We start from the raw sequence: 27,025 nt of genomic DNA on the forward strand, positions 1-27,025 counted from the left end.
CTTGAGTTTGAGCCGTAGTACCAAGAAGAAAAAAACCAAGAAACCCCCCCCCCCCCCCACCCCTTTGACTGGCATACTTTAAAAGCAGAGAAGCAACAGACTGCTGTTGATGTGTTGTACTCTGAAATGGCATTACATTTTGTGAAACATTAGAACTTATTTAGGACTTTAAGCCTGAGATGTATGACTTGTACTTGACTAGTGACTTGAGACTTGCAAAACATTGACTTCTCCTACATCTGGTAAAGTGCCAGTAGTAGAGGTGGATGAAATAGGAGCAATATGGAATGGCAGGTAGTTACATTATATGGACATTCCACTGATTTTACACATGGAGTTCAGTTTAGATTCAGATCCAGGCAACTTTATTTACAGATGGGCAATTCAGTTCTACAACCTACCCAGTCCACATAAATAAGAACTCCATCCAGCAGCAGCGTTCAAGCATCGACATGCCAGTGACAACAGATCATGTTTTGTATGGGTACAAAAACACAATCAGCAGACACACTCTGTCACCCACATGTCACCACATATAGGATTACGTGAAGAACCAGGTGATAACAAACCAAAAACAACACAAACTTAGAGAAAAAAAAGGTTTAGTACTACTCAGCCTGTAAAAACTGTTGGATAATGTCTTCTATGGCTCTGTAGGAAACTTTCTTGATGGAGTCATCATGGTTATCTCAGCTTGTGCTTAAGAGATGTTGTGTTTGAAAGTGGGCATTTAGTAAACTGAGAGAGTCTAATGAGTTCCATTATGTGTAATGTGCAAGCATTTTATGAGCTAGAGACTGAAAAGCTAAGGTAATTTAGCTTCAATTGTCATTTTTTTTCAAATATCTCTATTGTAGCTCCCCCAACTTTATGGTAATACAATACAAAGTTGACAGACTAACCCTTTAATTATAGCATTTTTTTTCTCCCCCTTGAATAAATTTAACAGTGGTAGCTATAGTACCAATAATAAGTATGACAGCAGTGGAAAAGTAGTAATGATAGTGGTATTTAAAAAAAAAAAAAAAAAAATACAATTTAGGTGTCTTTTAGATATATTGTTAGATACTGCAGTACACTTTTACTGTCACTTTTTGCACACAGAGTATTTTCCTGTTATTTAATAAATATATACATATATTTGATTTATTAGTACGACTTTTGGGTATTTTTAGTAATACGTTTTTTGTTTTGTCCATTGGATAGTTAGAGATGTGTTTCTATGTGATGTTACATGTGGCTGTCTTAGGTGTGGTTCTATCTATCTATCTATCTATCTATCTATCTATCTATCTATCTATCTATCTATCTATCTATCTATCTATCTATCTATCTATCTATCTATCTATCTATCTAATAATGGCTGCAGCAGCACTGACAATACAATATCCAGCATTTGGCAGGTGAAGAGTCACTTTTTGCTTCTACTTCATATACAAACAGTATGTAGCCACATACATCGGACAATCAGAGGCTACATTTCATAAATAAAAATGCATAAAATAAAAGATATTCAGCCCCTAATCTTGAATTTATGGCACTATCCAAGCTGGAAGGAGTTAAAGAATGTTCATTCATTCATTCAAACCTTTATTTAAGCTTTGAGAATCACTGAGGATACCCTCCTTTGCAATGATGTCGAGATACAGAGTTAAAAACAAAAGTGTTGGTAAGGAGACATTGGCAGAGAGGAAAGAGCACCAAAACACTTGTGGAAACTATGTTCCCTTAGGGTTTACTCAATCTGTTTGTTTGGAAAAAACAATTACAAGAGCACAGGAAATTAAGTTTTTACAATGTAATCACAGAGCAATTGAATAGTGGTGATCAAGGGGAAGAGGGAGGTCAGATTCCCACTGGGATCTTTGCTGGTGACCTTAACTGGTGGTGTGGGGTTCGCAATGTTTCTTAGGATCAGAGTCGGTCGGAGTATAAAGTCTTCCAGGCTTAGTGCTTCCAGGTTGCCAGATTCCCACACACAACAAAGCTGCTTTTCACTCTGTCAACAAATACAGATCAGCATTCCAGAGGGTCATGCGAGAAGGGTCAGCTCAGAATCAAATGTTAGCTGCTCTGAAGCACAGAAAGGCCCTTTCACACTGCAAACCTTTCACACCTCTATGATTGTTGCTCACTTAAAACAAGCATGATTATGACTCAGCGCTTTGTGGTATACATAAGCCAGATATAGATGAAAGGTCTGGTAAATGGTAAATACCCACATGCACAAACACACACACACACACACAAACACACACACATACACACACGTTTTCTTAGGTTCACATAAGGACTTGAGGGTCGCTTTAGTTCAATATGTACAAACTACTGCAATATTGGAGTTCACTTCAGAGCAATTATCATCTTTTGTTCATATTTTTCAATTGTTTTGTCTATAAAATGTGAAAAGAGTCTCATATGATCTAATGCTGTATTTTATGTTATTTGTATATGGTAACTGAATACTTGTTTGCCACACATTTATACTGACACTACAATGACAGGATTACACTGACTGATAATCAGCAGCATATTCAAGAGACTGCACAGATATCTGGGTGAACCTCGTTAGCCATCACAACACTGACATCTAGTGGATAAGGAGAAAAACTGCAAGCTATGCCCAATATACTGATTTCCGTGTTTTGGCGGATATTTTCATGTATTTTGTCCCCAGAATAGGTTGGAAAATGCATGAAAAGTTAGTCATGATAAGAATGAAAATATTCAAATCAAACCTTTTGACACACTAAGTTAAAATTATGAGATGCAAAGTCAGAATAGTTGGTCAAGCTTATGAAATAGTACCATGCATAACCTATCATAATTCTTTTCCTTTCCTGCCAGACATGGATGTCAATTTTCCCTATCCCATGTCTGAAGAGGATATTTGATTCATAACAGACTTATTTCCAGATATGAATGTGGCCTACAACAGTTCTGAGAGTCAGCAACCCATGACATTAATTTCACAACAGTCATAATCTTACAAAAACACAGTGGGAGGAAAAAGCCAAGGTTATCCATTAAGTCTGTTTATTGAAGTTCATTTAGGAGTTATATTTCAATTTAATTCATTTAAACTATTAAAAGTCTTAATTTTACTTGAGGAAAAGGAACCCTGGCAGCTCTAGCAATGTCATCCTCATTTATTTACAGATCTCTGTGGAAACAGTCATCATGGATAATGATATTAGATGGCACAGTGGGAACAGACAACCTCGCCTATTGTCTGTGGCCATTAGGAATTAGTGTGTCTTCATCATGCTGGCTCAGTCTTAGGTGTTGTTGAGCTGTGCAATTGTGGTGGGGATGAAGGATTTTTTGAAGGAGCCTCTCTTTTCACAGGGACGGCAACATATCAGACTGGTTTTAAATCTGGTGTGTATCCATTAAAGTGACTAAAGTTCCACCAGCCATAGGATACTGTATGTAACATTACAGTTAATATGTGTCAATCTAAACTCTGTAATAATTTTAGTTTTAATATTTACTGTCCAAATATCTGTCCAAATTGTAGCCTACTTCAATACTTTGGCAATATTGTTCCTGAAAGCGTCAAAAACAAAGCATTGAATTGGGCTGCAACCTAATCCCGACCTGCGGGGGGCAGCAATGAGCCGAAAACAAACTAGTGTGCCGGAAATACATTTAACAAGACGACAAAGAAGAGACAGAAGCAGGTTAGAAGACCGAGGAAATCATTAAGACCTAGGCAGAAGGAACCATGGTCTCCGGTACGGTGCTCCTTCTTTTGACGGTGTTGTCTGTCTGTGGAAAAGCTGCAGCAGAAAGAAAACTAGTCTATGTGACTGTGGTGAGTATTTTTAAACCTGTGGTATAACTTAACGCTGTGGGAGATGCGTTGAGCTTCGCAGCCATTCACTTATAGTTGGGTTTGGAGAGAAGCGAACGGAACTCTAGTCAAAATACAGCAAGTTTTATGTTGTCATTGTTTATCTGTAAATATTAATATCTACCTAATAATGAATTTAGTCTGGTTGAATGACTTGGGGTCTTTTAGTGTATTCGGCATGTTTATCAACCACTAACACACATTCTTTATATTAAGAGGCATTTTTGTGTTTAGTTTCCACCGCTTGCTGGTAATGTATGCTTTCCTTTCCGAGCCGCTTCAAAAGTAGGTTTCTTGAAAAAATAGCAGAGTTCTATTTTAAGTGAATGTAATTTAATTTAAAACGTATTTTTTAAGTTATAAATGCAGCTGTGTAAGACATTACAAAACGACAAAAGGACAGCTTTCCCATGAAGAACATTACAGGAACTCAAGCTGACACAGGAAATAAATCACCTGAAGTCTACTGAGCTCTCAGGTCAACGTTATCCCTCACAAATATGTGCCAGCCCTACCTGTCTGACCTGCCTGTTTCACCAGATTATCAGTAAAATGGATGAATACAGCTATAGCAACAACCACCACTTCATTTGACCTCACTGTAATTAACTCATCCTGTCATGTGACTTGTCAGCTGTAATAACAAAACACCAAACCTCACTTTGAAGAAGGATGAGCAAGCTTAATGTTATATATTACGCCAAAGTTAATACTCTCTGGCTCATATCTAATATCTGAGGCTGTGCTGCTCTACTTGATAATGATTTGGGTCATGACGGATGTCTTCTTGTTATCTCTTCTGGAGTTTTTGGCTGCGTACAAGCAAAAAATATATAATCCACATATTTCGAAACGCACTCTTGCTCAAGTATTTGCAGATGCAGCACCTGCCCTGCCCAGTGGACCTGCTCGCAGCTCACCAGGAATCCCAGCTGGCCTCAGGCATCAGGCAGGAGAGCGCAGCGCCGGTGTAGTCAAGGATACAGAAGTCATTGTCTTACCAGGGCACAAATGAGCCATATCCACCGACAGCAGAGCCAGATAATTAAAGCAAATACAGTTATGCAAATGGGACACGAGCGAGCAGAGTTCAGACTGGAGGAGGAAGCAAATGTCAGGCTTCAGGCTTAATGTCAGTGCTCAGAGCGCATAATTATTGACATGGCATTTATGCATTCAGTATGTTTGCCTTCCTTCTTATGTCGTGATAATATTCTACTTCTCTGACTTTTTGCTGAAATTACAGGAATGAGTTTGTCTCATGGTCCCTCTTTAATTATGTAGTCTGTAAGTATTGAATGTAAAGAATCCCTAAAAGCAGATATATTGTTTCTGCAGCTCTGAGTTCACTCCAGGTCATGTCCCTGTCTAAGAAGTCACTAAAAATGCTTTGAGACACATTATTAACATTAAATATGACATGTTTAAAATCAAAATGTTAATGGGGGATATTCTCATGTTTATTATAAGCTCATACTTATGTAAATCTGCTCTGGTTTAAGGATATTTCACTTCTTTTCCCTGCACTCTTCTTTTCCTTCCTAATCCTTACAGACATGGATCTATCGGGGACGTGAGAATTGAAATAGCGCCGGCCACAGTCATGTTTTACCATGTTAAAGCCATGACAGCAAGTATCTCACATGTCGCCGTGTTAATATATGAGGCGTTAGGGGCAGGTCAGGTGGTACAATGTTGCAGCTGATCATCAATCAACTTGAGATGTTCAACACTGTATTCTATTCATATGAAAGCTGTTTTCTTGACTGTTGTTGCAGCTATATTGAGCAAGAGCAATGTTTTGTTTTCTAATTGGACTCCGTCTTTTCTTAGAAAGCAGTTTCCTGAAAGACAGCCGTTCATAGATCGTGCGGCAGATAAGATTAGGCCTTTTTAAAAGGATAATCCTCCCTTATATAGAGTTTGCACACTTTTTTTCAGCTATTTTGAATAGCTCAGTCATGCACGCATGGTTGCTCTGAACACCAGGAAACCCGAAACCCAGACTTCTCTGTAGTGGTTAGAGGACTGAAAGTTGAAACCATTCTGCTTGAATAGGCAGGTGATGAGTTGCCATCTAGTAACAGTGCCTGGTTGATTTGGCACAGAATCAGATGCTACTTTCAATCTACACCAATGTTAGGGCTTAGACTTCCTTATTTAGTACCAACGCTGCAGTTTCAAGTATGAGGGTCCAGTTCATCAACACAGTTCCTGAAAACATGCTTTTACAGTATACTTGCCCTTCATTATTTTAAAGGGCCGACATGTTTGGAATCTTCATGACTGCTTGTGAATTGACATAGAAGTGTCTGACAAACACTTGCAAAGATCCTGGGTGTCTGCTGACTGGATTCTGTAACTGCTAGTGACACAGATAAAACTAGGGCAAAGGGTTCGGCTTTTCACACAAATGTTACACAGAAACACTCTCCTTTGTGTCACTGAATAAAAGCTGAAGGATGAGCTGCTGTGTAAATGTCTACAGTGTGTACTTGTTTTACCTGTGTGTAACTAAAACATGCTGCACACAGTATCAGAAAGGGTGTGTCAGGCGTTGGTTGAGGCGTTAGCTGATATCTGTCCTCTCTCTTCCCCGCAGCTGTTTCGACATGGTGACAGATCGCCTGTCAAAGCTTATCCGACCGACCCACATCAGGAGAACGACTGGCCACAAGGCTTCGGGCAGCTATCACAGGTATAATGAAGATTTCTTACTGTTTTAAATATTCAACCAACAGCACATACACAAACTTTATGTGATAACAGTAAGTAACTGAACTTCTACCCTTATCACTTCAATTCATACAAGTGATGGGAAAAAAACTCCATTGATACCTCACTATGTTCTATAGTATTTCCTGAAATATAAAAATTAATTAGAATTACAACAGATTTAAAAAAAAACAATTTATCATTGTATCATTTTTTGTCCTTTTATTTATGCCTTTTTTATTGTAATTTGTATAACATATAAATCTGTTCTATAAATAGACTTTTTTCACATTCTGTTGATGATTTTAATGTATTTATTGTGAATGAAAATTAGCAGTTAATGCAATATAAAATCATGTTTTGAAATGATTATACCTGGGGATAAAGTTAACAAATATAAGAGTTATATCAGGGAAGTAGCAGAATTACAGATTAATGGTTATAATTGCTTTCTTGATATTAGGGAAGAAACTTAATTGTAACATGCTATTTTGTTGTTATTGTGCTGTTATACTTCTGTTCAAAGGTTAGCTGTACCCAATGACCTCATCAGCAGACTAATGTCTGTGTGTGTGTGTTTTCAGGAGGGGATGAGGCAGCACTTTGAACTCGGACAGTTTCTGAGAAACAGATACAAAGGATTTCTCAACGAATCCTATGACCGACACGAGGTACATGGATTCTCCCTCTCCGCTTTCAGATCACATGACACCTCGCAGACAGACGATGATTCATATTAATATGCCATACTGGTGTTAATACAAGGTTCCCACTGGTGCTAGAATTCCTGGAACACGATGGAAGTTTGACAAATGACCTGACCTGAGTCTGCTCTTTGCTCTTCTCCTAAAACTCTCCACTAAACACATTTAATACTGCCTGTTTAAGGATTTAATGATAGTTTTTTAATGAATTCAATCCTTCACTCTTTCGCCATCAGATCTCAGTTCGCAGTACGGACTACGATCGCACCCTGATGAGCGCTGAGTCCAACCTCGCAGGTCTGAAACACTCCTCTAAATCCTCCCCACATCATCTCTCTCTCTCTAGCGTTCCTCCTCACCTAAACAGTGTGTATATTCCATCTCTCGCCTCGTCATCTAGGTCTCTACCCCCCCAGTGGTCGGCAGGTCTTCAATCCAAACATGCCGTGGCAGCCGATACCTGTGCACACAGTGCCTCAGAGTGAAGAGAGGGTAAGTTAACATTCATAGTGCTCCTTGCTCTAAGTGATTCAATGCACTTCATCTGAACTTCCTGTGTCTTTTTTTTTTTTTTTTTAGCTTCTCTCGTTTCCTTTGGGCGACTGTCCTCGCTACAAACAGCTGATGAACGAAACTGAACACACAGAACAGTTTCTGAATGTCACCAAGACATACAAGGTACAGCCTCTGCTTTTCTCTGAGAGCGTACAGTAGAAATCAACCACAAATGTATTATAATTAAAGCATTATGAAGTAGTTAAGTAGGGTGTTCTTCTCCTCAGGACATCATAGATCTGGTGAGGGATAAAACGGGACTGAATAAGACGACCGTGGAGTCGGTGTGGAGCGTGTATGACACTCTCTTCTGTGAGGTGAGAATGTACGCACGCAAGAAGTGAAACCAGCTATAACACAGTACACACATTGTGTCGGTTTGTGTGGTTTTTTAATAACATTTGTGTCACGTGTACTGTGTGAAAGCCCAACCTTGAAAAAGTGACAAAGGCAGGAAGACCTTTAGATGAATGTTGGAAAGCAGCCAGACAACAGTAGCATAATAAGAATGAGTCATTTGAACATTACAATGCATGACATGTACTTGCATCATAAGTAAAAAGCATATTTTACTTAAAGTTTTATATAAATTGGTTCATTAAGCCAATTGTGTAGATGTTCTTTATTTTATTTTATTTATTTATTTTACTACAATCATGTGACCTGAGTACAGTATTTAGTTCTTTCATGTATCTACATGGTTGGAATGACAATAAAAATCATTGAATCCTTTTTATAGAGCACTTTTCATCACGAGGCAGCAAAATACACATCATAAAATAATTATCAACACTTTTTTTGTGTACACATGTGGAAGGTGTAACTGACCAAATCTCGGTTTCACCAGTTTCCAGGAACACTACGACACTTTGGCAAGAAAGCTGTTTGAGGAAGTGCTCAGTGAAAATAGTTTCATTCACTTTCACATCTCTGTATTTTGTTCTTGCTTTATCTTGTTCACAAAGGTCTATGTGTGCGTTACTGTGTTTTAAGGGACATTATCGCGAGTGAAATATACACAAGATAAAGTATGAGCTGAATATGAAACGAGGGTCAGCAGGGTCACTGAGAGCAGCCGCAGAAGGACTTGGCAACAATGTGCGAGATGGTTGCAGGACTGCTGCCAAAGTCTTACCAACAACAAAAAGACAGCAGTCAGCTTAATTACTGCTTAATTAAAACTCTTGGAGCTTGTGAATTTGACGTCTTATGATGTGTGTGTGTGTGTTTGTGTGTATTCAGTCCCGTCACAACATGTCAGCTCCGGACTGGGTCACCCCTGAAGTTATGGAGAAACTCAGAATACTCAAAGACTTTGGATTCCAGGTAAAAGCAGTCGTCATTTATTGCTGTGTCATTTTGGGAATTTTTGGACGGAAGAATTACTGTTATGTAATGATATTTATTTAATGTCTAATTTCCACACAGGTCATATTTGGGGCCTACAAACAACAGGAGAAGAGCCGGCTGCAGGGAGGTACGTGTTAAAATAGACTAAAATGATCCTGGTTTCATTTGAACTGTGTTAGGTATGTTTGAGGTATCAGATTTGTACAATAGTCTACTTTAGGATCTTAGTGTAGCAATATTCTATATATTTTGTATATAGACAGTACAGGAGTATAGGGAAAGTAGAGATAGATGAAGCAGTAATCACAGAGCAGGTGTAGCATACCACTGAGCTATTTGTTTGTTTGCATGCAAGTTATACATTGATATGAAGTGTGTGTGGATTAGCATCTACACTGTGGATGGACCTGATGGTGTACAAACAAACACACTTTGGTGCGGGTATATGGACGTTTGAGAATGTTAATTATTAACCGACATGCTACACAAAGGTGATACATTAATTAGTACCAGTATAGCAGCTGCTTAGTGCTTTTGTCAGGTCACTGTAGCCGTAACAGCAAAACTGAGAATGTGTTAGTTCATCTCAGTACTTTTTAACTTCCCTAAACTGTGTGTCACATGCCCCAACCTCACTGGTTCCTACTAGCTTTAAAACGGGTCACACATTTGTAATTTCCTAAACCAGCTGAGACTTGTAGTTTTTTAGTAAATGCTTCTCAAACGTGAGGAAATAGTGCATTTGGTGGGGACTATTTTCAGTGGCGGATTAATACACATTTTGTGGTCTATTGGGTATTTCTCCCAGCAGGACAGTGTGTGTGTGGGATTGAGTCAAAATCAACTACAGTGTGTGTGTTCATGGTGATGTAGGAACATGTCACCCAGTACCTAGTGTGTCTTAATGATGTGTTTTTGGATAAGATATATCAGGCTTTAAAGGCTGATGAAGGCTTTTTGATGGGATTTGTTGACGGGAAGAAAAATACATAATATCACCAACCAGTATTTAAAATGAACGAAGAAAGTAAGCATCTGTATCTGTCTTTCAGGTATTCTGCTGGGTGAAATAGTGAAGAATCTTTCCACGATGGCCGACCCAGAGTCAAAAAAGCAACTGAAATTCATGATGCTGTCAGCGGTGAGATAGTTAATAAGAATAGTAATTGTAGGTGCTACTGTACTTTGATTTATATGTTTTATATTTGACGTGTGTTTGTGTGTGTTCAACAGCATGACACCACTGTAGCTGCTCTTCAGGCTAGCTTGAATGTGTTCAATGGAAGACAGCCACCTTACGCCTCCTGTCAGATAATTGAGCTGTACAAAGATGACAACGGGTAAAATACACACACACACACAAAGAATAAACTGTTGACACTCACTTAACTATAATACTATTACACACAATACTTCATTTGATGTTGATGTACCAGAAAGAAAGGCAAATATATGCTGAGTGGAATTAAATGGATGAGACTGTATTTGTATAGAGACCCACAGACTATAAAAGTGACACCTTACACGTGTTTCTGTCTTTGTGTCCGTCCAGTTCTGCCTCTGTTTCCATGTTCTACCGGAACGAAAGCAAAGCAGACGCCTACCAGCTGCAGTTACCAGGCTGCGCCCTCGACTGCCCCCTGGAGGACTTTGTGAAAATTACAAAGCTCTCAATTTCAGATGACAGGAACAAAGAGTGTCAGCTGCCATCAGAAGGGAGAGATAAAGGTGAGATATATTAACACAAAAAAAACTCAAGCTCATGAAAATAAGCTGATAAACTTTGCCCATGTTAATTTCCTTTTCTTCATCCCTCCTTCCTCTCCTCTATCCACATCCATCCTGTGCTTTTTTCCCCCACGTTTAGAAGTCATTATCAGTTTAGCGGTGTCCGGCTGTCTGCTCCTCTTCCTCATTACCCTCCTCCTTGGTGTCATTTGCTGGCAGAAGGAGCCAGTGAGTAACCGGGGTTACCACCACGTGACCAACCGGGAGGTGGGAGAGGAGTCCTGACAGAAGCACAAGCTCCTCCCTCGCAGAGGTACAAACCTCGTGTCATGGGACAGCAGCGACGATGATGAACTCTGAACTCTGACACACTTCTTGATGACTTCATCAGCTCTGGCTCGGGACCCAAAATGATATTTTTTACGTGAGATTCCATCCATAGTGGGTCCATGACTATTTTTGAGGGAAGAATGAAACACTTACGGATGTGAGACTGATTTCTACATCAAGAAAACGCAGCAGGGAAGACATGTTTTGTCTTTTTAACAGTTTTTGACAGTTAAAGCACCTGCAGACGTGGTCTGAAGTTAATGATTTTAACTTCATAGTCCACTCTGTATTTTTTTTTAAACTGTATATTTTGGGACTGAAACAGCTGCAGAAAAGTTTAAAAAGTCCGTTCAGAAAATGTGTTGAGTCTTTTCAATGCAAATATTTGATAAATCAAAGTAACTGTTACCCTATGACAAAAGACCTAAATTGACGACCTAATTAAGATTTAAGTTATTTCAACTCAAAGTCCAGCATTTGTCCACAACTGATCTGTTTCTTCAGATCATTTTTTAACAAGCGAGATTACTTTTATCTTGAATGTGTGTGTATAATTGCAAATTCATGTGTATGTCCATGTGTTCATGTTTACGTGCACAGCTATACTCATGAATTTGCATTCTGCTTGTTAGGGTGTGTGTGTGTGTTTACTCAGAGGCCTAATGACCATGATGCCTTAAATATTCGTAATAACAGGATGCTTTTATTTTGTTAGTTTTCTGCTTTAATGTAAGGCTTAAAATGCTTTTCTTGTAGGATTACATGTTCTACAGCAGCAGCAGCAGCAGCAGCAGCAGGGTGGTGTAGCAAACATCCACCTTCAACTTTCCTTTAAGACACTAAAACACCAGCTTAACTGTGGCTTAGCCGAGCCAGACGCACAAATCAAGTGCTTACAGGTAGATATAATTTTAGTAATTAAGTTTTCATTGTAAATAGCTGGAAAACTGAAAATCTTTGCATTTTTTAAAATGTTTGTCTTTGAACTAAGTATCTTTTTAAATGCAGAACAGCTACTTTATAGTTTTACTTGAGTGTAATGGAAAAAAAACAAAAAACTGTACACCTAAACTTCATCTTACACAGTCTTAACCACAACATCTGCTGCCTAATTCAGACGAATATGAATCTCATATTTCTAATATCGCAATAAGACAATACCGAAATTAACAACAACTGCCAGACTTGTAGTATTCAACATGTGTCGATGTTGTGTGGCCCCACTCAAAATTGTCATGTCTTTTTCTTTCATGCTGAACGAAATGATCAGATTTGATAAATTGTTTGTATATGTTGTTTTGGAAGAATAAAATGATCTATTATTGTGAATATTGTTTGTAGATAATATGGAAAAAGAATGGCATCTCTATGTATGTGTGTTTATGCTTAACATGCTTAATTTATGCAAGTTTTCAGTTTGTATATTTGTCATCAATCTACAGTAAAAAAAAACAAAAAAAAGAAATCATGCTTCTAAATACTACAAATACTTCCCCTTGCTTCAAATTAGTGTCTCAAAACAAGTGACTCTGCATGTTTCCGTGCAGTGATTTCATTAATTAGCTCTCGAAGATATGTGAACATCTCAGAGAACAGCAGCAAAACTCGGTCATGTCTTGCAAGCTGGCGAGCTTGGGCCAGCTGTCGTCTTCACTTAACTCCAATGTTCCTCATAAACTTGTTAACTGGTAAATACGGCCACATGACCCGCAGCGAGAAATTGGTGGGAAAGTTAAAGTCGGTCAGACTCACGGCAGCAAACACAATAAGGACATTCAGAGTTCATCTCTGGGCTCGGTCTACATCTGCTGGTTGATTTTTTTTTTTTTTTTTTTGATACTGTACATCAGGGCAGTGAACTATTTTAAATGTTAGGTTTTATAGATGAATATTTATAGCTTCTTTACAGTGCCATGTTGCTGAGTAACTATAAGCAAATATTCTGCTTACCTGTATAAAGACCCCTGTTGTCTTTGCTGTTTACTCACCTGCCTGTCCGCTCTGCTCTAACAGGTGGCTTGTTAGTCTAACTGGGAACACCTGGCGCCCAGTGATCCCAGCTGATAAAGCAGCTATAGCAGCTTCTCTCTCCCCTTTACTGTTGGTTGCTCTCTCCTTTATCTCCCTTCACCTTGTTTTTCTTTTTTTTGTTTTAGTTATACAGCTTATTTTGCTTTCATGCACACATACACCACTGATCCCACACCTCATGCTTAAATCATTCAGTTACATCCTTTTAATTTGGTTAAATGTGTTTAAATAAATATCTTTTGTTAATGATGAAATGGTGTGTCTTCCTTTTTTTTAATGGAACACCTGAGCCAAATGATAACATCTGTTGTGATGCAACAATTTGTGAACACTAGGGAAGAGATGTACTATCCAGCTTTTTCAGTCCCAAAACCAATATCAAGTATTGATCCAACACCAGTGTTTAATTAATAAGCTGTAAAGTGGCTTTTCTTAAACAAAATGTAACAAATCCATAGACATCAATTTACTGAACTTCTTAAAATAATAGTAACAAATATCCAGCTTAAATTATTGAGAGACTCTGGTTTGCTTTATAGTTTTAAAAACAGTGCAGTAGGCCTTTATTTAAACACGGTAGTGCTTTTCTTGCATACATCTTTAGTGATCTTTCGCACGATAGGTTACATTCAGTATGGCCACGGATAAAACAATCAGAACATAAAACAATTATCATTGTCTTAGAGCAGATAGATCAACACTTTTACATAAATATCACCTTGGAGAAAAAAAAAAAAAGATATGACACTGAAGTTGTTGCACTCTGATGCAGAAGCATGCACTGCAGATGTTCATTTTTCTGAAATAGGTGAAACAGCTGGATCCAACAATGAGAACTTCACTTCCTACATTGTGTTTAAATGCGTCCTGTGTGACTTCTTGATGGGATATAAGGGGAAAAAGCAGCGGTACATGATTTTATCTGTCTTCAAAGAAACAGAACCAGGCTTCCCAGTCCCTGCTTGTATATGGTTACCGGTTACTTTTCGCTGCAATGTTGCTTTTTTTTGTTTTCTTGTATGAGGTCAGAAGTTTACATGGTCATTTACAGATTGAGCTTAATGATAGCTGAAGTTTTTCTAACACACAGGCAGCTTTTTTCTTTCTTTCTATCAGTCCAGACAATCTGGGTTTGAACAGATACACTAATCGTTGTCTGAGAGCGTGGTCATCAATGAAAATGTTCCCTCAAAGTGAAATATTGCTTACAGACTGCAGTCTGTCATGAGATGCAGAAAAAAAAAGATTGTTTATGATGTTGAAAGATAAAGAAAGTGAAAAAAATAAACTATAAAATCTGTTAGACAGTAGAAATCAATGTAAAATGAAAAAAACAAAAAGTATAAAAGCGTTCTATCATACTAGATCACACACACACACATACTGAGTCAAAACGTCACACTTGGATTAGAAATCGATTAACTTGGACAATTATAAACACACACACACATCAGTCGACACACACTTCTTGTGCAAAAATATTTTCCATATGGAATGAAACTATTAGATATGATGTCATGTGATGGCACATCGATATTTCCTTTCTCAAAGGATAAATAGTAACATATATAATACAGAGGATTACAGAGGAAAACATGTAAAACAAGGTAGGAGATCCTACATTCAGGCTAAAAAAAAATAGCCTTTTTCTCTGAAGGTGAACTTCTAAGTGCAAAACTGTAGCCTCGCAGCTAACAAAGGATCAGATTACATGAAGAGTTTTTGGTCAAATATGTTTCCTTTCACCCAGTTAACAGACAAGCCTACTCCTGACTTCCAACGTTGAATGTTGGTTACATATTATTACTTATTACAGTCCAAAACACACATTTATTCACTTGACTGTCATAAATCAGTTTGAAAACCAAAACATAGTCAAATTTGAGAAGCCACAACCAGTCATTTTTTGGCCATGTTTGCTTGGAAAAACCTCCAAAACTTACTCAATTATGAAAATATTTATACCCCACAGCAGTGCCATGCTCTAGTAACTGTGCAGATTTGTCATTGAAGTATGTTACTGTTGATATTGTGTTGTATGAATAGTTTAATTTGAATGCACGTTTATTTTACTAAACTTATGTTAGCTTACTGAGATTGACAGTTACACCTTTACGGCAGCTACATACACATTTCACATATACTTTGGGGGCTAAGCAGTTTACATGGCTGATATATGCGAACACTGAAATAAAATGAACCTTTAAGTCAGTTATGAACATTGCAAAAATAAGTCAAACTGTACAAAAATCAATGTGAGTAAAGTAGGACTGTATTAGCTTTACAAAAATAGTCTTGCTAACTTGCTAACAGCATCTGTGCGGCACCAAAATGAACAATAACTGTTACAAAAAGAATGGTTTCCCACTGACAAACAATATTATTAAGTATTTTGGCTTTGCTGAGTCACTTCTGAGACATTAGTTGAAGATTAGTTGAAGCTTGCTGTTAGGATTGGGTCTAAGCTAGCTCCCACTGCTCCGAAAGCTAACGGCAAATTAGCAACAGCTAACTCCTGTCATCCATAACCGAACCTAACATGAAAACACACCGTGAAAATGCCCTCAAAGGAGGCATATCATTTGGTTTTCATCGTCATAAAAGCCTTTTTATGGTGGACCAAGCCAGCTAGGCAGCACCCTCTACTGTTCTTTTCCAGTTCATAAAAACACTCGCCATTTTCGAGCAATTTTTTTCACAGTTTGACCAATGCTGACTGAATATAACAGAACAGAAGGGTTCTTTACATAGAAGGCAAATTATCAAGGAAAGGGAGAAAGGCGGATGAGAACAATGATTATCTGGTCCCTGATGATTCCTGCCTCACAAATGGCAATCTGACCAAAACATCTGGTCTTATAGGTTTATCAACCACATAAGTTCTAAAACTCTGGTCCTGCAGTGTCCATCATGGTCTGTACCGGCCATTTAAACCTTGATGTCCTCAAAAAGTCATGGCACAGTAGCTGATGCCACCACTTCCTACCAGAATAATTAGCTGAACCCAATTTTTACGCCCAACTTGGTCTTCCGAATATCACTCAAAAGCATCTGCTCTGATGTTGCTGGGGAAGCAAGATGGTGACGAAAAACGCGGGAAGTTATTAGTCAATCTGCAGCACGGTGGAAACGCGCTCAGTTCTGCGGTGTGCAGAAGTACGTTTGTGACCCGCAGTAATAATTCTGTGGCGTGGAATAGTAGTTACTGTGATGATGATGGTGGTGGTTGTTCTGCGGGGTGGAGTAGTAGTTGTGGTGGTGGTGATTGTGGTTTTGGACGTTCCCGTAGGCGAACAGGAGGGGGGCTGTGGAAGACGGCGGCTGCTGGGCGGGCACCACGCCTGCCGTCAGGGTTCCGTTGCGCTGGATGGAGCCGTACCAGCTCGACGTACCCAACTGGGGGGTCGGGGAGAGGAGGCTGAGAGATGAAGAGGATTGAGAAGAGGTGTTGAAGAGGGCAAGCAAAAGATAGAGAAAATCAATCAAAAAGTAATTTACTATTGATTTTGCACCCAAATTGACATTCATTTCAACTGATTTGTATGGACAGAAATATGTCACTAGAAACTCAATTTGAATCAGTTATATTTTAATTGGAAATTCTCAACTTGAATAATTGAATTTCAGTCACATTATTTGAATTTGTATTGTTTAACTTGAATAATTGCATTAAAAAACTGAATCTGACCAGCATGATTAAATTTGTTAGTTTGGAACTGAATTCCAATAAACTTGAAAATTAATGTAATATTATGAAATTGAATTCATTTGAAATAAAATTGTATGTGATCCTCACTGTACACTTTCACATTCATTCCTCACAATTAAATTTCAGTTCGCCGATACACAACATTTCTTTATTTGAGTTTTGCATCTGATCTGTTTCCATGGTAACAACTTGGCCTGAGTGGGCTTCTGTTAATTTTTTTAATTCAGTTTCTAGTGACAAATATTTTTGCCCATAGATTTGTTGCTGATACTGAAAAACAGATATTGAGAGAATATTAGTGCTTGTGTGTGTGTGTGTGTGTGTGTGTGTGTGTGTGCCCACCTGGCTCGATCAGCCCTATTGTTAATGCTTCTAGACAGGTCGTCATCACTATCGTACCGTCGAGGGTTATCAAAGAAATACGCTCTGGAGCTGAAACTGTGGCTGTTGATCATCCCTCCTGGAGCCTGAGACATATCCAGATATTCAAGAGTCATTTTAGAAGGTTCACAGCTCTGTCCGACACATCACAGCTTGCATTTTCACTTTTTTTTATCATGCTATTTTTTACCAGGTTTTGGTTGGGTTTCTGGACTCTGAAGAAAACCACCACTAAGCTGGTTGGCAGCAGCTCCCAGAAGAACAAAATGATCCCGAACACAATGTAAGTTTCACCGCTGATCTCCTGCACGTCAGCCTGCGAAACACACACAAAAACAACACAAACACAATATGATATACAGATACTTACAGGAACAATACCGTTTGGGAGGGTGCTATTCATCTTTTTGCTGAGAGTAAGAGAAGTATCAATCTTTTTGTCTATCTCTTGGCAAGAAAGCAAATAAGCAACTGTTCCTTTAACTCTCTAACAATCAGCTTTTTCTTCTCGGAGTTATTAGTTATCCAACATCTGTGACTACACTAATGTCAGTCTAGGGAGTCAGTGCACAAGCTAGAGCTGCAGTTTTATTGAACACCTTCAAATATACTTTAATGTTATATTCTGGCCTCCACAAAGAGATAAAATCAATATTTTCAGACAAACATTGAATGATGCAAACATTCAATACAACATTAGAGGTTTGATACTTCTTACTGTGATGGAAAACTAATATAAATAGGTGTAAAAAGCTTGGTACACACAATACATACACACACACACACACACACACAAGAAAGGGGTAGAATAATGCTGAGATGTCGGACTGACAGCTGGTATACAGACAGATTAAAGGAATCATTTGTAATGTCAGATAATGCCCACACACAGCAGATGTGCGTGGGCCACACACACACACACACACACACACACACACACACACACACACACACACACACACACACACACACACACACACACACACACACACACACACACACACACACACACACACACACACACACACACACACACAATGAAACCCCTTAAAATGGGCTGCCCGTCTCAAGGCTTGAGCACTGATGTAGGTCAGGACACACAGACAAACAGACACACACACACACACACGCACGCACGCATGCACACACACACACACACACACGCACACACAGGGTTATTTATAGCCAAACAAAGCCCTTTACCCCACTAAGCATTGCTTTCCTAAAGCTCCTCAGATGAATTGTCCACACACACAAACACACATAAACACTAACTTGGACCAAAACATAAAAAAAAGCTTATTTTCCATCTTTAAATGAAAACTCATGGTATATTACCTGATCAGACACACTGTACCAGCCATAGTTGAAGGGACTGGATCTGTCCTGTGGTGACAGCGCCACCACCACCATGTTATAACAGGCTCTGGAGGTATAGAGGAGAATCACCACAGCTCCTATAGCTGTAGCTTGGCACACTGACGTACCCTAGAAAAGAGAGAGAGAGAGAGGGAGTTATTGTGCTTATTACAGGCTTGCTCTCATATATCAGTCGGCTACAGGCCTTTAATTGAAAATCAGATAAGAGCCAACAGATGTGACCCGGCAATATGACAGAGGACCTCTCCATGACACCAAACCGCACACTGTAGGCACAGAAATTGAGTTTTGAGGGACAGGACATCTGTACATGTGTAGATAATAGTGCGAATCATGCGCCACCATTTAGTGCTTACGTCTTTGAAAACGACAGCGATGAAAGGTTATCTTTATGAGTATCGTTTTTTTTTAATTATCCACGCTTTACGAGCAAGGTCAGAGCGAGTCGAGGTCAACGAGAATGACTGCGAGCTTATGAGGAAATATATGAAAAGTGCTTCTGTGCTTTAAAAAAAAAAACTGCAAGATTCACAAAAATCATGTGTGGAATGTCAGCATTTTTAATAAGACAGTTTTAGACAGATACTCATATGATGGTTTTGCACATCTGGTATGTATCTAGCGTCTGGCATATTTCAGAGGAAGTTCCACTAATAGTACTAATGTGTTTCGAAATGAGTCTTGCATACAAATGTACCCCTAAGTGATTTTATTTATCATGTTTCCACCAAGCTGCTTCACATCTTAATGGGAAAAATGTCCATTTATAAGCTGTTAGACATTGTAGCTACATATTTTCTACCTGGCTCATATGGAAAAAACCTCACCATACAATATCTAAGTTATCATATATGTCCATATATAAAAATTATATATTTTTCAACACCTACCTTTGAAGAATATCAATATGGTTTTAATACAATCGCAGTGTTTCAATTTGTCTCAATGCAAAACAGCTGTGTGAGGACGTCGCCTGATTATAAAATACAGTCTGAAACAGCAAAATGATGCGTTTATGGGTTTTTTTTTCACTACCTTTGATTCAAGGTAAACATTGGCCGAGGACATCTTTGCGATCTTGAAGATGCACACGGCCAGAGAGATGGCACACAGGACAAACAGGCTGTCGTTGATCAGGACCCGGGCCAGGACCGCATGCCTGATATCCCCATCGCTGGAGACAGAAAGGTTATTAACTTAACGTGAGATAATTAAGTACACACTCAATTAAAATGGTGCTGGTTTTGACTGTGTGTGTGTGTGTGTGTGTGTGTGTGTGTGTGTGTGTGTGTGTGTGTGTGTGTGTACATATGTTATGCAAGCAGAACGTTGTAATGATGGTGTTTGGTTTACCTCGGGGATTCAGAGCGCTCCAGAGCTGCTTGCACCACCAACGCACAAGTTAAATTCACCACCAGGAAAAATATACTGAGACAGAAGAAGAACAAACGCAGAGGAACCCTGGAGAGAGAGATATAGAGGATGGCATAAGATATATATATCTATATATATAAATGTATTCATATACTGTCCAAAATCTAATTGAAATTCATTTTATAGAAGCTGAAAAACATCTGGCAAAAGGTACCAAAACATCAGACTTACTTGTATTTGGTGAGCTCTGGAGAATACTTGGCTTTAGCCTTAAACATCACCTAAAAAAAAAAGACAAAACAGCCTGTTTTAATAATACAGTTCATCATCACATCATCTCAACAGGGTATTCTTTTTATTTTTTCATTGTGGTTCATCCAGAGACCGATTTTCAAGATTTAGTAGGGAACATTTGGTAAATCCTCAAAAACAGATCGAGTACGATGAGTAAAAGAGATCAGATAGAATGAAGGAGAGCGCAAAGAGGGGTGGAGTTTTTTTGTGTGTGAATTTGATAGACACACACAAACACACACACACACACACACAATACAGGAAAAACAAGTGTCTGTACACACGTTATGCATGTAAAACTGTTTAGCCAGTTGAAGTCTAACTGACCAGACTAAAGTTGTCCCTTTCTATGTCAAGAGGATATTTGAAATAAACGGGCTGTTAATTTGAAGAAAGACTGGACGATTCCACCACAACTGCTCTTTCAGCCTCGGGGGCCTGTGAGGCGGTGGGCCGGCGTGTTTGACTGACAGTTAAACCAGCAACAGTCAACTTTTGTCAGCAGTGGTACTGAAGAAAAAGGACCGAACCGCTCAACATCAACTGACTGCAACATGTGCAGGTGAGTCTTTAAAATGGTCAGTGTTACGGCTAATTCACAATCTAGGCTGAAAATATGTGTTACTAGCACACTTTTAGCCTAGATACTGTGTGTGTTCATGAAATATGGATAAAACATACGATCATGGTCATGTAATTTTATTTCATGCACAGGCCTTTCCTGTAGAAAATGCATATTATTACTGTGTGCAATTATGATGATTAAATTTTTAATGACTTCATAATGATATTAAAACTAACTGGCCTGAATAAATTAGTTATAGCTGCAGATAGAGTGAATGTAACCTTTAAAACACTTCTGCAGTAGGCTCAAAGGCATTATAGTATATAACTCATAAACTGTACATAGATGTAAAATCAGTTTGAACTATTTGCAAAAGCTAAGATATAAATACTTTGAATTATTATCTATAGGATTGCTTTTATAACTCTACAATTAGAGTCTAAACCCTTTCTAACTCTATTTTGGTGATGTCAAGATGACAACAATGAGGTTTGGATTAATCTGTGTAGTTTTTTTGTGTGTCTCACGTAACCGCTTTATGCAAATACAGTCTCAATCTAAATGTTTGGCTACATGTAAATGGTCAACAAAAAAGAACCAATGGCTCGCTGACAGCTGTTGTCTCTCCCTCCATTCCCTCCATGTCATTTAAAGAGCAGATCTAGTAATGTGATGTGTGGCAATATTGAGGTAAAAACAAAAGATCATGGTCATGTCCATGTATCATACGATAAGTCAATATATAGACAATAAAGCGATATATATAGATGATGATGTCCATAATTACGTTATTGTACGATAAGTCGATGATTATTGTGACAGGCTATAGTCCAGTAACAATAAAAAAACAACTAACTGATGTGTCACAGCTTCCATACATGTGACATTCACATTTTCTTTTATAAATGAATGGCTTTGTTTGCGTCTTTCTATTAATAACGTGTGTACCACAATGATGATTCAAACTATCCTGTTCATTGGCTGTTCTAAGGAAAAAACCCTCAGAGTGATGCACTTACTGACTTTTGGTTTGTGTAGCATAAATGTATGTAGGGCTGCAACTCATTACTATTGATTATATTTTTTAATTAATTGTTTCGTCTAAGAAATGTCAGAAAATAGTGAAAAATGTTCACCATCATTGTCAACCAACTCAGTTTTGAGCACTGAATTGAAGAAGTGGAAGTTATAATGAGGAGCTTCAGCCAATCAGATCAAGGAAAGAAAATCTAATCTCAATCCCAATCTAAAAAAACCCCAAAGACGCAGTAGTAAAAACGCTGTGTATCCATTCCTCTTGAAAAAATGAATGATTGAGCAAATGGCAATGACTGGACAAACAAAAAAATACATACATGCCAAAAATGTTATCAGCAGCGACCTCAAAAAACAACCGAACTAACGCACGAGCCCAGTTTAAGTGTACACAAGCTGGGACGCTGGCCTCCACTGATCCAGATCACTCATTTCCTGGAATTCTTTTTTTTTTTTTTTTGAAAAATATTGACCAAAATGTTGGATGTTTCAGACAATGAGACAGATATGAAGACAGAGACAGTATCTGATCACTCCTGTCTTTCAGACTCTTCAAGTGTTCAGATTAAGGATGACAATGATTAATCTTTAATATTATATGACCAATGACCCAATGCAATGACCTCAATGGTCTTGAAAATTGCTCAATCTTGTCAACATTGAGTTTAGACACACACACACACACATACACGCATACATGAACACTCAGCCTCTTGTGTGCGAATGTAGGTCAGAAAGTGGTAATTTGTAACCTAGAAATGAAGCAACCTACCAACAGAGCACTGCTGGATTATATACTTTATGTGTATGTGTGCGTGTGTGCACCGTAAAAAAAAAAATCTTTAAAAAAATCTTCATAAAATCATCTTCTTTTCTTTGGACTACAGAGCAGTGATACATGTGCAACAGTGTTTTTGTCTGTCCAAATGTCACAATTGTTTTCTGTAGGGGACACAACAGCTGAAATGTAATAAGGGGAAGTAAATCACAGGTCACCACTCATGCCTGACTCATCACAAACCAAAGTATTTCCACACATGTGTGACTGTGTGAGATGGCAGCAGCAGCAGCACCAGCGTGTCACGGAGGCTTCACAATTTCACAAGTCTGTCTTTTAAAAAAAACAACAGTCAGGAGCTCCCAAATGAACAATGAAATAGAGTTTTTATGCCATAATAATACATCCGCAGTCCTCCTTCTGTGCAAAAATGTATTTAAAAGTTGATCTGAAGCTAATATGAAGCTTCAAAGGAGTCAAATCAAGTAGATATCTTTCGAATACAGCTTTTTTAGTGCCAAAGTCCCTCTTTTTATTACTATACATACAACACAAAGAGGGAATTTGATGCTAAAAAGACTGTAAATGTGTCAGATATCACTTGATATGACTAACTCAGACTGCTGAAGCCTCATGTAAGCTTCACGTCGACTTTTAAATGCATTTGCGGCCCCCGTTACTTACACAGAAAGCACAAAAGGGGGATCTTTTAATAGCTAACTTTAATAGTATCACCGAGTCTGTAAAAGCAAGGCTGTTGGACCACTCATGCGCTGACATTGTAACGCACCGTTCACCAGAAGGGTCACAGTCAAGATGAAAAAAGTGCTTTCGGCTTGCTTGGTTTCCTACTGTGGGAGAAAATACGAATCTGATATATTCCCCCAGGTCTGACCTGAGCCAGACGTCAAACCACAAGCAGGAAAAGTTTGTTCACGGAGCTGGCGAGACAACGCAGTATTCCCGACATGGATGGAGGTGCATATTTTTAAATCTGTAATGACAGCTTTAGCAGATATAGGGAAGAAGATCAGTTTTTTGTTGCTGAATCGTAAATGCAAAGAGTGACACAAAATGCAAAGAGAGGCTCGCTTATATGCTTTGATTGGCCTCAGATCAGCTGACGGAGTTCAACGTTGATTCAGCAGTCATATGACACCATTGGCTTTGTTACCTAATCTCCACACAGCCGGTTAGATGAGCTTTCTTTATTCACACTCCTGTATGGGATTGAGAATAGTATTTAAAACTATTGACTCAAAGTGTGTTAAGGCACTTCAAAGCGATCTATTGACATTTGAAGTTAGCAGCTGTGACTGACCAACTGTCTCTTTCAGTCACACACACACACACACTTTCTGATAACATGTTGCCGATGGGGACATTTGCTCGTCCATTTATTGAAGAGGACATATAAGTGGAGGTAGCTTTTTTAGTGGGAGATCTTGACGTATCTCACCGCTGGACATGAGCTGAGTCCATTTGCAGAGCGTGCTTGAAGTCAGTCAGTCGAACCTTCTCTGCCATGGAACATGTAGGCCGCCGGCGACCACAGTTGCCACATTTCCCCGTTTGAGGAGGAAGAAACGTTGCCCACGAATACATTTTGCAGGGCATTACAAAAGCTGAGCAAGCAAAAACTCCGGTTTAATGTTTCTTCACTTAACTGCATGTCTTATTTGACACAGACGGAAGGTTTATTTTCAGATTTCAGATCAGTTTAATTATCACATAAGACAAATAAAAGCATCTTATGATTGACAGGTTGGAACTGAGGAATATTTGACTTTGGTACTTTTAATTTTTTAAGTGATTAATCATCTTAAAGCTACAGACTATGCAATTTTTAAAACTTAATATAGGGCTGCAACTAACTAATATCAGCTCTGTTTCATTGTTCCTAAAGGATGCTCAAATCTGTTACATTTCTGCATTTCTGGCAGCAGCTTAAGTCACAGGAGAGAATAAAAAGGATCTTTTAAGAGAGTATCATCGATTCATTTGCTGATTATTATTCTCAGTGAATGGTTTCATCAGCAGGAAGGAGTGAAAAATGTCCAACCCGGTTTCCAAGAGCACTGAATGACGTCTTCACCTTTCTTTTTTTTTTTTTTGCTGATGAACAGTCAAAAACACAAAGAGACTCAGTTTCCTAGGAGAAGCTGTAACCATCATGCTGTATATTTGCCATATTTGCCTTAAAAATGATTCTTTTTTAGTTGATAAACTAATCAATTTACCAGCTGATTGTTTCAGCTCTAATTTCATCCCAACATATCCGTCTCTAAGCCACAGAGGCGCAGCTGAAGCCTCATGGGAGCTGTAGTCTTTGCCATAATGACACTTGATGTTTGTTTACAGCCATATGATAAAGATTCATTGTTAAAATTGATGCTTTTTTAAGTGGACTTTGGGTCCACTGAGTGATTTGACCCACAGTGACAAAGGAGGGCCTTGAATTACAAGCAATATAGAGCAGAATAGAGTCGATTAACAATTCAGTTTGCTTGTAAGAGAGTTAAAGTGTGTTTTTAATGTAAAATCAAATCATTACAATGGGCAGAAAATTGCAGTGTCAGCTCTTTTATGAAATCAGGTCACACACACACACACATAATCTCCTTCTTTCTATCTTTCTCTGACACACACACACACACAGACACAGACACACACAGGGGGTCCTTACCTGTGTGAAGTAAAGGTTGAGCAGACACAGGGTGAAGAACTGCAGGCAGACGGGGCAGCAGTAGAGCAGCCAGTAGGCCAAAGGCTGCAGCTGGTTGGCCTGCACCACATTTTTAAAGTAAAAAGAGAAGAGGGTCGTCCTCAGCGCTGCCCACAGCAAACACAGGAACAAAAACACGCTCTGGTAGCTGAAGCGCTTGTGTCCGTAGTGCAAAATGAGCCAGAGCTGCAGGTAGACGAAAACAAACAGGAAAGAGTAGAGGACGGTGTAGATGGTTGTCAGACTGAGCTCCAGTGTTGGGGAAATTGCAGCTCCTGGGGACTCCTTCAGTGAGGTAAACAAATGGGAATTAACCTCCTCCTCTCCTGCCGAAAACATCTCCACTGGAAGGCTCGCACTAACACATGGGATGCTGGAGAGGGGGGAAAAAACACACACACACTAAAACTGGGTCAGACCTGGGTTCAATTCACCATGGATGACAAAAAGACGAGGGTATTCCAGGGAAAAATTGCGATAAAAGCAGTTTATACTGAAGAGAAGTGGCATAATGAAACTGCGCGGGGGTTCAAATCTGATGGTGCGTTGAGGGAAAAATAGGGGTGTAGTTTTTAAAAGAGGCGCAAGGTTAAAAATAACAAGAGAGAGGTCCCCCTGTGAATCTCTGCAAAGCAGCTCTCTGCAAAAAACAACTTGAGGGGGGACAAACCTCCAGATCAGCTGTGATGCAGTTTTAGACCCGCCCCCCTTGCTCTCAATTGAAACGGAAACTGGCTCTTCGAAGGACGCCATCTTGGCTCAACTCCCGGCTCGTTTCAGTGCGAAACAGCTGACTCCAGAGCCACACATAGCAGCCAGTTTCAGTGCTAAACCTCCCCAGTAAACGACATGACCACGCCCTCTCCACCAGTACGCCGTCTCATTGGTTAATCCAGCCGCCCAGCCTCCACAATTGACCCAACTAACTGGTTTATGATGATGTCAGCTGTGGAGGTGCCCGCCCTCTGCGCGCTGCTGGTTGGTCATGTGTTCAAGTCAAAACTGTTGCCAGATCTGATTGGCTCTAAAGTTGAGGGCGTTTCTCACAGACGGAGAAGCATAAAAACAATGAAGTTAGTGAGAGATAGTGAGGGATTGTATTCAAAATAAAAGCATAATTTAAAGTAAGATAAACAACAAGTGAAGGATCCATGATCCATATCCATGTAAGTGAGAAGAGCTGCTACATGTGTAAATTTTAAATAGAATATTGATCAGGAGTAAACAGCAGTGTATAATTAAACTGCACTGCATTCAAGTTAGCAATAATACAAGTTTAATTATTGTATTAATATGTATTTGTTTTTGATTATTTTACTTCTCAGACACATACCAAGGACCTTAAATACCAAAGCTATCCTGCCCTATTATTTATTTTTATTTCAATACAGCTATATAAGTAATCAATGGAATTAAAAAATAAGAGCATATGCATATGCACAGAGCAGCAACCCTTTAGAAATCAGGACAACAGCTAACACAGCTGTATTTGCATTAAGTACAGACTCCTCCAAC

The 27,025-nt window shown here is 38.9% G+C and overlaps 2 protein-coding genes across 2 annotated transcripts; one reads left to right on the forward strand and one right to left on the reverse strand.

The window, feature by feature from the left end:
• Positions 1–3,678: 3,678 nt before the first annotated feature.
• On the forward strand, positions 3,679–12,567 carry acp2 (acid phosphatase 2, lysosomal). The gene is made up of 13 exons (XM_062414725.1): positions 3,679–3,817; positions 6,459–6,554; positions 7,156–7,242; positions 7,512–7,572; positions 7,676–7,767; positions 7,855–7,953; positions 8,058–8,147; positions 9,073–9,156; positions 9,259–9,307; positions 10,233–10,321; positions 10,414–10,520; positions 10,733–10,908; positions 11,048–12,567. The coding sequence occupies exons 1-13, from the start codon at positions 3,728–3,730 to the stop codon at positions 11,191–11,193; spliced, it is 1,266 nt and encodes a 421-aa protein (XP_062270709.1). The 5' UTR covers positions 3,679–3,727; the 3' UTR covers positions 11,194–12,567.
• Positions 12,568–13,811: 1,244 nt separating this feature from the next.
• gpr137c (G protein-coupled receptor 137c) lies at positions 13,812–26,124 on the reverse strand. The gene is made up of 8 exons (XM_062414416.1): positions 25,472–26,124; positions 20,345–20,394; positions 20,093–20,200; positions 19,775–19,913; positions 18,698–18,847; positions 17,550–17,675; positions 17,321–17,445; positions 13,812–16,687 (listed from the first exon to the last, which is right to left on the reverse strand). Exons 1-8 carry the CDS (start codon positions 25,847–25,849, stop codon positions 16,405–16,407), a joined length of 1,359 nt encoding a protein of 452 aa, XP_062270400.1. The 5' UTR covers positions 25,850–26,124; the 3' UTR covers positions 13,812–16,404.
• Positions 26,125–27,025: the final 901 nt, after the last annotated feature.

The sequence above is a fragment of the Scomber scombrus genome, chromosome 24 (genome assembly GCF_963691925.1).
Source record: "Scomber scombrus chromosome 24, fScoSco1.1, whole genome shotgun sequence".
Lineage (NCBI taxonomy): Eukaryota > Metazoa > Chordata > Actinopteri > Scombriformes > Scombridae > Scomber > Scomber scombrus.